The sequence below is a fragment of the Meles meles genome, chromosome 3 (assembly GCF_922984935.1).
Source record: "Meles meles chromosome 3, mMelMel3.1 paternal haplotype, whole genome shotgun sequence".
NCBI lineage: Eukaryota > Metazoa > Chordata > Mammalia > Carnivora > Mustelidae > Meles > Meles meles.
This window is the reverse complement of record NC_060068.1, coordinates 110,839,952-110,854,270: the sequence shown is the minus strand read 5'-3', so window position 1 is coordinate 110,854,270 and position 14,319 is coordinate 110,839,952. Positions and strand designations below refer to the sequence as shown.

The 14,319-nt window shown below is 41.0% G+C and overlaps 2 protein-coding genes across 2 annotated transcripts in view; one reads left to right on the top strand and one right to left on the bottom strand.

Moving 5' to 3' along the window:
• CDKL3 (cyclin dependent kinase like 3) overlaps positions 1–4,265 on the bottom strand; it is a 108,140-nt gene extending 103,875 nt beyond the window's left edge. The window contains exons 1-2 of the mRNA XM_046000046.1: positions 4,119–4,265; positions 3,519–3,698 (exon numbers count right to left, since the gene is read on the bottom strand). Of these exons, the coding sequence (XP_045856002.1) occupies positions 3,519–3,683 (165 nt within the window). The 5' untranslated portion in view covers positions 3,684–3,698; positions 4,119–4,265. The remainder of the gene's footprint in view (positions 1–3,518; positions 3,699–4,118) is intronic.
• A 2,429-nt stretch (positions 4,266–6,694) lies between these two features.
• The window catches only part of UBE2B (ubiquitin conjugating enzyme E2 B), an 18,261-nt gene continuing 10,636 nt past the window's right edge, over positions 6,695–14,319 (top strand). Inside the window, exons 1-3 of the mRNA XM_046000521.1 lie at positions 6,695–6,849; positions 8,961–9,041; positions 11,251–11,276. Coding sequence (XP_045856477.1) covers positions 6,806–6,849; positions 8,961–9,041; positions 11,251–11,276 — 151 coding nt within the window. The 5' untranslated portion in view covers positions 6,695–6,805. The remainder of the gene's footprint in view (positions 6,850–8,960; positions 9,042–11,250; positions 11,277–14,319) is intronic.

Here is a 14,319-nt window from a genome sequence, read left to right as displayed (position 1 = left end):
ATAGATCAACAGAACAGGACACAGAGTTCAATGGAACACACACATAAACAGAAGAGGCATAATGAAAAGAACAGAACACACCTACATGGTCAATTAATTGACAGCAGAGGCAAGACAAACACAGACAGTCTTTTCAGCAAATAGTACTGGGGGAACAGGACAGCTACATGCAAAAAAATGAAACTGCACCACTTTATAATACCATACACAAAAATAAACTCAAAATGAATTAAAGATCTAAATGTGAAACCTGAAGCTGTAAAACTCCTAAAAGAAAACATTAGGCAGTACTCCCATAGAGATCACCCTTAGCAACATGTTTATGGATCTGTGTCCTCAGGCAAGGGAAATAAAAGCAAAAATAAACTATTGGGACTATACCAAAATAAAAAGCCTTTGCACAGCAAAGGAAACCATTAACAAAACAAAAAGGCAACCTACTGAATGGGAGAAGACACTTAAAAATGATGTCTAGGATAAGGGTTTAATATCCAATATATATAAAGATCTTATACAACTTGACACCAAAAAAAAAAAAATACTATTTAAAAATGAGCAAAAGACCTGGATAGACATTTTTCCAAAGGAGATATACAGGAGATATACAGGTGGCAAACAGACTCTAAAAGATGCTCAACAACACTCGTCATCAGGGAAATGCAAATCAAATCAAATGAGATATCACCTCACACCAATCAGAATGGCTAGCATTAAAAAGACAAGAAAATAACTATTGGCAAGAATGTGGAGGAAAAGCACTGTTGCGGGGGCTGACTATAAATTGAAGAAGCTGCTATGGAAAATAGTATGGAGGTTGCTCAAAAAATTAGAGTTGAAATACCACGTGATCCGGTTATTTCATTAATGGGTATTTGCCGAAAGTGAAAACACTAATTCAAAAAGATATATGTGGGGCACCTGGGTGGCTCAGTGGGTTAAGCCTCTGCCTTTGGCTCAGGTCATGATCTCAGGGTCCTGGGATTGAACCCCGCATCGGGCTCTCTGCTCAGCAGGGAGCCTGCTTCCCTCTCTCTCTCTGCCTGCCTCTCTGCCTACTTGTATTCTCTGTCTGTCAAATAAATAAATAAATCTTTAAAAAAAAAAAAGATACATGCACCCCTATGTTTACTGCAGTGTTATTTACAATGCCAAGATATGGAAGCAACCGAAGTATCCATCCATACATGAATGGATAAAAAAGATACGGTGTACATACACAATGGAATATTACCCTATCATAAAAAAAAGATTTTTTTTCTTTAGATTTTTTAAAAAGTTATTTCTACACCCTATGTGGGGCTCAAACTCAACAACCTGGGATCAAGAGTCACATGCTCAACTGACTAAGCCAGTCAGGCACCTCCCCCCAATATGAGATCTTAACATTTGAAACAACATGGATGGACCTAGAAAGTATTACACTAAGTGAAATAAGTCAGACAAAGAAAGGCAAATACCATATGACTTCACTTATATGTGGAATCCAAAAAACACAAAACAAATGAACAACAACAAAAAAAAAATCAGGGGCACCTGGGTGGCTCAGTGGGTTAAAGCCTCTGCCTTCAGTTGAGGTCATGATCCCAGGTTCTGGGATCGAGCCCTGCATTGGGCTCTCTGCTCAGCGGGGAGCCTGCTTCCCTTCCTTTCTCTTTCTGCCTGCCTCTCTGCCTACTTGTGATCTGTCTGTCAAATAAATGGATAAAAATCTTAAAAAAAAAAAATCAAGCAGGCTCTTAAATACAGAAAACTAACTGGTGGTTGCCAGAGAGGACAGAGGGAAGTGAGTGGGTGAGATAGATAAAAAGGGATTAAAAGGTACAAACTTCCGGGGATAAAACTAAAAAAAAATTACAGAAATGAAAAGTATAGCACAGGGAATACGGTCAATAACAACATTGTGACAGATGACGACTACACTTGATGGTGAACACTCAATAATGTAAAGAAATGTCAACGGGGCGCCTGGGTGGCTCAGTGGATTAAGCCACTGCCTTCGGCTCAGGTCATGATCCCAGGGTCCTGGGATCGAGCCCCGCATCGAGCCCCGCATCGAGCCCCGCATCGAGCCCCGCATCGAGCCCCGCATCGAGCCCCGCATCGAGCCCCGCATCAGGCTCTCTGCTCCGCAGGGAGCCTGCTTCCTCCTCTCTCTCTGTCTGCCTCTCTGCCTACTTGTAATCTCTCTCTCTGTCAAATAAATAAATAAAATCTTTAAAAAAAAAAAAGAAATGTCAAATCACTACGTTGTACACTTGAAATTAATATAACATTGTATGTTAATTATACTTCAATTATAAAATAGAGGTGAATATTACTTTTGTATCAGATAAAAATGAAAGACTGTTTTCTTCAACACATAATTTAAATATTTTTTTAATTACTAGTTTTGTACCCAATCCCTAAGGAATGTTAATGCTCCTTTCTTCACAGTCCTAAGTTCTTTCCCTTGGGTTGACCTGTCATACCTACACAAAATTCTGTTTTCCATCCCATTTCTAAAACCATACTAGTCAGCTTTACTTAAATGTATTCTTGCCACATCAAATTCAACATTTCTAAAACCGAACTAGTTTCCAGTCCATTTCTCATTTGGGTCTTTCATATTTTCATCAGTGAGAACAGTCACTGAACTTCATTAATTCTTCTGCCTCCCTCTGTTTCCTTCTACAATCTTCCATGTCTTTTTTTGCAATATATTCTATTTTAACTTTGCTTTTCTAACTTTAAATACAAATTGCTGCAACCCAGCAAGGATTCTCATGATATTTACCAGGATTCTTGAATTAAATTTATAACAGACCTCCCTATTTTTACTCTGTCTTCCAGCCTATTCTAAAAAATAGTGCTAAATTATTATATATAGTTGCTTTATTTTGAATTCAAAACCTTCCACCTCTTACAAAAAAGTTTGTCCTTTTAAGCCAAGACTTTAGAACCTAACTCCAGTTTACTTCTCTAATCTCACCTCTTTCTACTCTGTACAAAAATCTCTACAGACCAACACATGTCTCTGCTTTCTGTTCTTTTTTGTGCTTGGACATCTGAGTTTATGTTGTTCCCCTAACCTAGAATACAATAGTTTCTCGCTCCTACCTAAATTCTACACATCCTTTAAGACCAAATACATGTCCCATTTCCTCCAAAAAAATTTCTCTACTTCACTGGACTTTGTGTTAATCACTTGGCATTTATTATGAGTCACTTTATATTCAGTATTGTTTTCAAGTGAATTTCCATCTTTCTGATTAAACAATAAAAGTTCTTCAGAGCAGATACTGTCTTTTACTATTTCTGAAAAATATTTAATAATATTTGGCATAATTTTTGTTACATTATATATAAACATATACCTTGTATCACTATAAAATTTCAAAATGTAGACAATAAGGTACCACACTTTTTTATGTCTACTCTATGTCTTCATACATGTGTTAACTAAAAGATTCCTTCTAGAATTTTTTATTCCATAACAATTCCTCTTTTGATTTATAGCAATTAAGGTAAAAGAAGCAAACCTTTAAAAACTTTATTTCTCTCGTGGCAATTTTGTTGACAGATTTTTCCGGTTTTTCATAAAATATCTTAATGGCCACTATCTGCCCAGTATCCTTATGTTTACACTTCATGACTGTTCCATAACTTCCCTCTCCCACTTTTCCGAGGGTTTCATACATCTCCATTTTCAAGTCCGGATTCTTCTTCATAAAAATAAAGGGGAAAAAAAAGTTAAACATTTGTACTTTTATTTATTCAAGCTGGACACTGCATTTCCACAATACACCCGTATTTTAAAAGACGTAAACATGGAAAATATTAATCTTTTCCACAGACGCTTGTTCGTCCTCGGTAACTCTGCCAACTAGGCAGTAGGGTGTCCCTGTGGGGCTCCAGCGCTCACCAGAAATTAGGGAGCTTTCTGCTGTCTCGGTCACTCCCGTGAACACGCAGATTACAGATTCCCTCACTACCTGTCACCAATTCATCAGGAATGGGGTCCGCACACTTCCTGTCATATGGCCCTCAACTATGGGGTTCCCGAAATACTGCCGTGGCGCACAGATTAGGCCCCCGGACCGAAGAAAAAACCTCAGCCCCACTGGTTTCTCAAACCAGACCTCTTAGGGTCCCGGACCAGTGTTGCGCCCCTTGCCCCGCAGCAGACCTCGTCCGGTCAGCTGCTGACGTCTCAGCCCATTTTGCAGTCCCGCCGGCCTGGCTCCGCCGCAGACCCGGCGGAACAAATGGACACCGACCCTACTTAGCTTGCCAGCCGGGCTAGCTCCACGCAGCCCGCTACCATGGCAACGCTGCCGCTGACCTCGCGCTCAGGGCCTACTGCGCAAGACCGGAACATCAACCGCATCCGGCACGACCCGGAAGAGAAAATGAGAAATAGTGAAAATGAGTTGCTGGTGCGTGCTAAGTGAAAGCTTTTTTGGACTTGCGGTGGGAAGTATGTGGGTTGAGACCAACTCACAAGGCTGGTTTTGAGCAGAGGTGGAGGAGAATCCACATTTTACCGCACCGAGAGTCTGCGTGTCTTCTAGGGAGGGGCAACAGAGGCGGAGGCTTGCCGAACCTGCGTCTTAATGACCCCAGGATAAAGAACTTCTGCCGCTGGCTCAGCGTCCTAAAAGGATGGCTGGAGTCATTAAATAAAAACATGTTGTAAAACTAGTCTTCCAAGGAAGTCTTGTGTAATTATAGTCGTCTAAGTTACCTAGTGATATTAATATTCCATAGACCTGAATTCGATCTCAGCTGTCGAAATTCAAACGAGGTTAAGACGTTAGTCAAATCAAGAATGTTTCAACACGTTTTACTGCTACATACTTTTAATTTTTTTTTTCGACTCGTAGACCACCTTTTCAAAAACACCCTCTTAGGGAAAACAAGTAAAAGGGTTCGGTAGATAGACCGACGTGGCCTGACATACAAGGGCGCAGCAGAGCCGGGGGAGGGAGGACCATTAACTATTGCTTAAGAACTGACATGGGGTTCTGCTGACCTCACAGCCTCCATAAACTATGAGTTTCTGTAACAATTATACATTGCTAGGTAAGTGACATAATACGGTATTTTTTTAAGATTATCTTTACCTTTTCACTGCGTGTGAACCTACATGTATGTCTTCATCTTTAGCTATATACTGGGGAGAGTTAGGATCACTATGGCAGGAAGGCAAAAAATGAGAATATTCAGCTTTTAATTTAGAGAATCTCATCTGTGAGTGCATCACAGAACCTATTAAGAGTTAGGCTTGGCTAACTTGATCACCAAGGCAGTTATAAAAGCAAAATACAGATTTCAAGACTTCAGGAAAAGGAGGTAGCAAGAAAGTGGGGGGATATTAACTCTTTCAATTTCCCTGAAACTATGGGCAACTTGGTGCAATGATCCCATTTCAACTTGGGCTGGAGAATTACCCAGAAGTATGTAAAGATCTCTGAGTCCTCCAGATCATTAAAACCCCGAGGCCAGGAATCAAAGACAAATGGAAGGAGGGAACTCAAGGAAATGTCAAAATCCTCAGGCTGCTTCAACACCTCTGAGCTCCCTGGTCGGTGACATTTCAGGCTCATTTGCATCTTACTTGATGGTGTAGAAAACGTGAAGTGAGTTATCCAGGTTAGATACATAACCCCCACCCTGTCTGCAAAATCTCTTCCCCACAACCAAGTCATATTTGTAAGGTTTCTTGACAAGCAACTACCCTTCTAAATGCTTTGAAATTTCATCTCTGTGTATCCTCATCTTAGCCAAATCCATTTACTTTGACACCTTTTTGACACCAATCCTCAAATGAGAGCAGACCCCTGTTAGAATGTAATTCCATAGAGATAGTCAACAAACCTTAAGACAATCTCTATACCATTCTTTTTTGTCCTCAGAATTTCCAACCCTGGCAACTTCAGCGTTATTTGGCGACTATGGGAGAATTTCAGGGCATTTTACCTGGCGTGGGCCTTAATATTGCAATGCTGCACTTATTATTTAAAAAATGGAAGTTCCCTCTCTCTGTCCCACGTACCAGATTTGATAAGCCATTGAACCAACAAGAAAAGATTTTAAATCTATATTATTTTTGGCTCTGTTTTAAAAAATGAAATAAAAAAAGCTTTTGCTTCCGCCGCGATCGCCGACCCTGTTCATGCAGCAAACTAGAGGAAAAACTAGAAAAGACCTCTCCCCGTCCCACACACATAAATTTAATCACTTGCTCCATAGACCTGACTGAGATTCAGACGACGCTCCCACGTGATCTATTCTAATCTCGTCAGAGGGACACGTGGTTCTAGATACTTCGTCCCCTCCCCCTCAGGGGTGGATTGTTGACAACGCCGCCGGCAGTCACGTGATCTTACGTCATCCCACCTCCTTTCCCTGAAGTCTCTGGCCCCGGATGCGCCTCTCTGTCCCCACCCGGTCGAGTTTAAAGTACTGAAAGGGGGAGACAGAGGATGGTATTTTGGTTTCGGGATTTCTTAATCCACAATCTCCAGACTGAGAACAGAGAACACTGATTTATAGATTAGATCGGGAAGCCCAAATGGATAGAACCCTGCGCAAAAGCCTGTAACGAGCTCTCATACGTCCCGTGCCCTTCTCCCCCACCCCTCACTCCATGGTACTGGCGGAGGGCGGAGGGATCTGGAGGCGGCGGAGGGAGACGTCATTGCAGGGTTGTTTGTGCAGCCTTGGCGGCGGCGGTGACCCTCAGTGATTCGGCCACCGCGCCGGGGGGTGGGGGGGCTGCGCGGGACTCTTTTCTTTCAGACTGACCGCGGGGCAGCTGGGGAGCATGTCGACTCCGGCCCGGAGGAGGCTTATGCGGGATTTCAAGCGGTAAGGGCCCTCACCTTCGCCTGGATGAAGGCTCCTCCCCATAGCTGTGGGGCTGCAGGGCGGGGATCCGGGACACTTTCCTCTCATAACCCTACGAGGGCCGACCGTGGGCCCAGCGGTACCGACGGAAGCCCAGTCCTAGCCCCCATTCGCACTCCCTCATCCTTGCTTGCTCACTCTTCCGACGTAAGAAATTTCGATTACCGCCCCCCCCCCCCAAGTAAAAAGATGGCTGTGGTCTGTCCAAGGATTCCCCGCTGCCCACTTGGGTCAGCTGCCCGACGTTGGCCCTAGAGCTCAAGCCTCATCCCTCCGCCCTTGCATCCTGTCGTGTCCGGTCCCTGTCCCCCAGAAGCAAACCCTTGCAGAATCTTTTTTCTTGCTTGCTGCGCCAGTTTTCCTGGATAGCCCTGCGGTCTTCGTTGAGGGGCAGGGTTGGGGCGAAGAGCGCCCCTCCCATTCTTTCTGCAGTGAGGGTGGGGTCTGCAGCGCGAGGTCCGGAGGTTGTTAACCCATCTTCCGAAACCGACTCTCCCTCACCCGCCCGAAAGGACCTTGAGAACTGGCTTAGAGACCTGGGACTCGGGCTGGCAGCCCGGGATGCCAGTGCCTTCTGGAACTCAGCTCTGTGGCCTGGTGTCTAAAGCCCTATCTATAGCCTCCAAAGTCTGGAAAAATGCCGCCTGGGAGACTGGCGCTAACCCGATACTCCCTGGGCCTCCTTTTGTGAAATAGGGTTTTGTTAGGTGGTGCTTGGGTTAGTGAGGAGGAAGTGACTTTTTTTTCAGTTGTTTACCTTTGATTGAATGCTTGGAGGTACGGGGGAAAATGAGAAAACTTAGCATTACGATCCACTGCACATTTTTGAGTGTGGTTTTTGTTTTCCTGAAGAGATCTGCCCTGATTGAGACAAAATATCTAGTATAGAAACTTAGGTTAGCTGCTCAGGAAGTAACCTTTCAACTTAGCCATTATAAAGGCATAGGTGAGGCATTTGGAAGCCGTTCTTTTGGGCTTTGGGCGGTTTTATGATTGAATGTATTCATAATGAGCCGTTTACCTTTGGTGGGCGTGAAGCAGCCTTATTCTTTAAAGGCTTCTAGTCGTCGTGGCTTGATGTGTTTGAGGCTGACTGAAAACTATTTTAAAAGCCTAATTTCAAAGTATCATGTCCTATGACAATCACTGCATACAGATATGTGTATAAAATGTCTCGTTTATTTTTCTGTTGAAATGACAGCCTTTACAAGGAGATGCTCTGTTTGGTGCAAAAGTTGTCCTCTCCAGCTTTTAAAATCAAATTTCACGTTAACGCTGATGAGTGAAAGCCATGTAATAAAACTTCCAGTTCATGTCCATTCTTGCTCTGGTTTCTTACTGCCCATCTCTGTTAAATTCTGAGTTGAACACAGGACACCTTTGGTAGCTTTCCAAGGGTTTTCAGATTATGAGAATTTGATTGTGACATGTTGGAAGGTAGCCTTGTATCGGGTCTCCTGATAGGAGAGGTAGATTTAGTTGTAGCGCAGATCTTTAAAATAGGGACGGATGAAAAACATAACTGAGGCTTGATTGTTTTAAAAGCTATTGCTAATTGAAGCAAATGGGATAAAGCTACTTTCCTGCTTAAAACTAGTTTGCTAATTAAATTGAATATTAGTGTTTTCAGTCATTTAATGTTTGCTTTGGGCGAGGAGTTGGTGGCCATGTTGCATTGGTAGCAATGGTTTAGACTCACACAGACAGCCTTTCCATATTTACAGCAGCAAAAAAGATGGTCTGTGAAAATGTTTTTTGCACTTGGGGCTTTTAATTTTTTTTTTGTTGATGGCAGTCTGTATGCATCACTTCCTGAAGATACATCTTAACCTTCATAATCAGAGAGGATTGAGTCCAAAGCTCTTCGGAATTTAGACAGTTTGGAGACGTATTTAATAAGTATATACGTGGTTGATTTATTTTTAAGTCATATGGTTTCGTCCACCTCAGCACAAGAACAAGGAAATGACTTAGTTTGTGTCAAAATAGGTAGAATAGTCCATAACGGTTCTCTTTGGCCTGCGTAGTGACCTTAATGTTCAACTTTGAAAATTATTACTGTGGATTTCTAGGTTGCAAGAGGACCCACCTGTGGGTGTCAGTGGTGCACCATCTGAAAACAACATTATGCAGTGGAATGCAGTTATATTTGGGTGAGTAGAAAGATAAAACAAATGATAGGTATAGTAATTCTTTAAGAAAAGTGAAATGTGGGCGCCTGGGTGGCTCAGTGGGTTAAAGCCTCTGCCTTCGGCTCGGGTCATGATCCCCGGGTTCTGGGATCAAGCCCCGCATCGGGCTCTCTGCTCTGCGGACAGCCTGCTTCCTCCTCTCTCTCTCTGCCTGCCTCTCTGCCTACTTGTGATCTCTGTCTGTCAAATAAATAAATAAAATCTTTAAAAAAAAGAAAAGTGAAATGTGTCAATTAGGCAAAAAGGCTGAATTGGAATCAGGGGCACTTATAAAAGCTGCAAATTTTTTTTTTTTAAATTCTAAGTGTTTTTGCAGTTAAGTAAAATTTGTGTTGGTGTTACAGCCTATGATTTTATAATCACTGGGTTTTACCTGATTAAAAATATCATTTGATGGGGCGTCTGGGTGGCTCAGTGGTTTAAGCCGCTGCCTTCGGCTCAGGTCATGATCTCAGGGTCCTGGGATCGAGTCCCGCGTCGGGCTCTCTGCTCAGCAGGGGAGCCTGCTTCCCTCTCACTCTCTCTGCGGGCCTCTCTGCCTACTTACGATCTCTCTCTGTCAAATTAAAAAAAATATATATCATTTGAAACTAAAAAGAAAGGGTAAGTTATTTTGTACAAAATGTACCAAAATGTTTATGCTTGCATTTCATTCTTTTAAAAATGTAAAAAGACTAAGAATAAAATATGCTCAGAGCTTCCAGTGCGGCAAGAATTAACAAAAAATGTTTAATATGTTATATATATTGTGTATATTACTCTTTTCTTTTAAAAGAAACAGGTTGGGGGGGTGGGAACAGAAGGGCAGAGAGAGAGAGAGAAATCTCAAGCAGGCTCCACAGCTAGTGCCAAGCCCTACAGGGGTCTTCGTCTCAACAACTCTAGGATCATAACCTGAGTTTAAATCAAGAGTTGGCTGCTTAACCACATTATATGCTAGGCACCCCACGTATATGCTTCCTGATTTAAAATTTCCTTATGCCTTTTATTCTGTTTTTCTGGGACATTGAATTAATTACGAGTTAAATAGTAGTGAAAAATTAAGGTAGTTTATACTTCTAAAGAGATTATATTAAATTAAATATTAAATTCAGGCTAACTTGCAAAAAATAATTGAACTTCATGGTGCTGCTTAGGAAAGATGAAATTGGGATGTGGAGGCAGGAAAAAGAGTGAGGCAAAAGAAAGTGGGATTTCTTCGTTACAGTCATTTCTGTCTAGCTGTTTTGAAGAGAGCTGTTGCTTTGTTGGGAAGCAGGACACTTTGGTTTGGTACAGTTATCTTAAAGGGTATTTCTATCTTACTGTTTTAAATTGAAAATACGAGTTTTTTTCTCTTAAGAATACACATTTAAAAAATGATTGGTTGGGGGCGCCTGGGTGGCTCAGTGGATTAAGCCGCTGCCTTGGGCTCAGGTCATGATCTCAGGGTCCTGGGATCGAGCCCCGCATCAGGCTCTCTGCTCCGCGGGGAGCCTGCTTCCTCCTCTCTCTCTGCCTGCCTCTCTGCCTGCTTGAAATCTCTGTCTGTCAAATAAATAAATAAAATCTTAAAAAAAAAAAAAAAAAGATTGGTTGGTATTTATGAACTGAATTGTGTGCTAAAATGAAAACTTAGAAAATAGTTACTCTTTATGCCTCCGTCTATAAAAATCTAGGGCTAGGATAATACTAAACAATATCTTTAAAACTCCACAAGTCATTAAAATGAGCTCCTCTTTCTCTGTTTGAGTTTATCCTTTCCACTCTTAAAAATCAAGAAAACAGGGCACCTGGGTGGCTCAGTTGGATAGCTGATTCTTTTTTTTTTTTTTTTTTTTAAAGATTTTATTTATTTATTTGACAGAGAGACCACAAGTAGGCAGAGAGGCAGGCAGAGAGAGAGGAGGAAGCAGGCTCCCCGCGGAGCAGAGAGCCCGATGCGGGGCTCGATCCCAGGACCCTGAGATCATGACCTGAGCCGAAGGCAGCGGCCCAATCCACTGAGCCACCCAGGCGCCCCTGGATAGCTGATTCTTGATCTCAGCTCAGATTTTGGATCTCAGGGTCTTAGGGTTGGGCCCTTTGTTGGGCTCAGCACTGGGCCTGAAGCCTGCTTTAGGAGAGGGGGAAAAAAATCAGGAAAAGGCAGAATGAAACATCTTTTAATCAGAAATCTTCTCGTTTTCAGACCAGAAGGGACACCCTTTGAAGATGGTAAGTCATTCTCAATTATGTTTTCTGTAGTATTAGAACACTGTTGTTAAGTAGGAAATTATAATACCAACATACCTACCTTAAACTATTTTCTGTTGTTATTAGGTAGATTAAAATTAAATAATGCTACTGAGAATTTATAGTTCATAAAGGTTTTTTCTTTCCACATCAGCTTGACCATCTCCATTGTCAGCTCTTTGTGTCATTTTGGTAATTGGCTGTAGAACTGTAGGGCTAGATGGTAGGTTAAAGGAGGATAATCATGCTTTTTTAACATTGTTATCTATGTTAAAAGGTGTTGAACTGAAATTGTTCTTAAACATACATAGCTGGGGCATCTGGCTGGCTCTGTTAGTAGAGTGTGTGACTCGGTCTCAGGGTTGTAAGGTCAAGCCCCACATTGGGTGTAGAGATTACCTAAAAATAAAATTTTTGAATCTTAAAAAAAGAAAGATAACATAGGTCCCAGTAGCTGCATGTACAGCTTAATTTGATACCCATAAATAGTTAGCATTCTGTGGAATCTTTTGTCCTTTAAATTTAGTTTTTTCACCAAGAGCCAGAAAAATGAAAAACTGGTTTTGATACATGTTTGTAATTGAGCTTTTCATAATTGATTTTAACCAGGTTCTTAGATTTTCCTTAATTATAGTATAAAGTTTTAAGAATTGTTGAACAGGTTTTTAATGATCAAAATGGCTCCAGAACTAACCCATTGAAGATATTTACACAAAGATACTGATTGTAGGGGTGCCTGGGTGGCTCAGTGGGTTGAGCCTCTGCTTTCAGCTCAGGTCATGATCTCAGGGTCCTGGGATCGAGCCCCACATCACACGCTCTGCTCAGTGGGGAGCCTGCTTCTCCTGCTCTCTCTGCTTGCTGCCCTCCCCTGACTACTTGTGATCTCTCTCTCCGTCAAATAAATAAAATCTTTCTCTGTCAAATAAATAAAATCTTTAAAAAAAAAAAAAAAAGATACTGATTGTGCTGTTTTTAAGGACATAACCTGAATGCCTAATAGGGAAAAATGGTTAAGCGAATTTATAATGTAGTTAGATTTTGTAATAAAGAATAAAGTAGATCTGGAAATAAGTCTCAAGAGACAAAGTTTCAGAATGATACATGTTGTATTACATTTTTACCAAATACAGGGATGCAAGTGTGTGTATATTAAAGGGTTGAATGACCACACTTTTCAAAGTGGTTACCGCTAAGGTGGGGGTAAGGAACGGAAGAGAAGTACTTAAGGACTTCAGCTTTTTGCACTATATGGGGGGTTCTTGGGTAGTCCATGAATCCCTTCTTCAAGTCCCTAAGACTGTTCCATGGATTCTTTATAATTAAAACTGTCTTTACACCAACACTAAGACATTTGCCCTTTTTACTGTATCAGCATTTGTACTGGTAGTACCTAAACATTAGTTGCTAAAACTAGATGTATGTAGTTTAGTATCCTGGCACAGATCAACACAGTGGCTCTAAACTGTACTAATAGTCACTTTATTTATTTATTTAGAAATCTTAAAAATTTTAAGTTTTTGTTGTTGTTGTTTGTTTTTTGTAAAAGTAATCTCTACACCCAACGTGTGGGGCTCAAACCTACAACTCTGGGATCAAGAGCCTCACGCTCCACCAACAGAGCCAGCCAGGTGCCCCATGTTCTTTGCATTTTTAAAAGCTGCCACTTTCACTTAAAATTTTTTTGTCTTGATTGCAAAAAGAAAGAAATGTTCTTGAAGAATAGGTATTATTATCATTCTGACCCTTGGGTATACATTTTTAAAATACTCTGTGTGATGAAGTGGAAAGTATGCATAAAACACATTGTGATGATTTTCTAGAGGAAAAGCACTTCTGCAGTTGTTTGAATTGCAACTTAAACTTTTTTTCATGGAACATTTTTTTTTAGTTTATTTATTTATTTTTTCAGCGTAACAGTATTCATTGTTTTTGCACAACACCCAGTGCTCCATGCAATACGTGCCCTCCCTATTACCCACCACCTGGTTCCCCCAACCTCCCACCCCCACCCCTTCAAAACCCTCAGGTTGTTTTTCAGAGTCCATAGTCTCTTATGGTTCGCCTTTTCATGAAACATTTTTACTTGAATGAATGAGAGACAAACTGATAATTTAGATTCGACTGTTTGGCCGACGTACTCAAGTGATTGAAGTGAGCTGTTAGAGCAAGGAAAGTGACAGTATTGTTGCTACTGATAAAGTAATCATTTCTCAGTACTTTAAGACATCTCTGATAACATCAGTAGGTGGTATTACCTAATTGTGATTTGTTTTTAGATAGTATTTAATGAAATGCCCCAACATTTACAAGAATTGTATCATTCATTGAACCAATATTTTCTGAATGGCCAGTGTATCATAGAAAATTAGGGATGAGTAAGACATGCAGCTTGTAACAGATTTTGGTGTAACTGATGCAAAATGTGTATGATTTCAGATTCTACATTGCAACTAACCCTTAAAAACCTACCACTTTCTTACTGTAGTAATCAAAAAGGAATATTCACAATTATCTGAAAAAAGTAGGAAAATACTCTTTTTTTTCACTTACATATTTTTGTGAGACCTTGTTTTCTTCAACCTCATCCCAGAACAGCATATTGCAACAGATCAAATGCAGAAGCAGCTGAGAGAGTCCAGCTGTCTTCTCTTAAGCCGGTCATTAAAGAGAATTGCAAAAATGTGAGACAGTGCTAAGCCTCTCAGTAACTTGGTGGGGAAATACATTACTTTTCATTAAATGTCACTTAAGTTAATGTGTAGTGAGTTTACAGTAATGAATGAATGAATTTTTGGAAAAATTTTCTGGGTTAAGGCACCTGCCTGGCTCAGTCAGTAGAGCACGTGACTCTTGATCTCGGTCATGAGTTAGAGCCTCACACTGAGCATAGAAATTACTTAAAAAATTCGTGAGTTAAATGTGTTTAGTGTAAGAAATACTGATAGTTACATTTAGTGGCGTGCTGGAGGCAGTTTGTACTGATTCATGATAACTGATTGTTAAAAATTGAGAATTTTTGCAA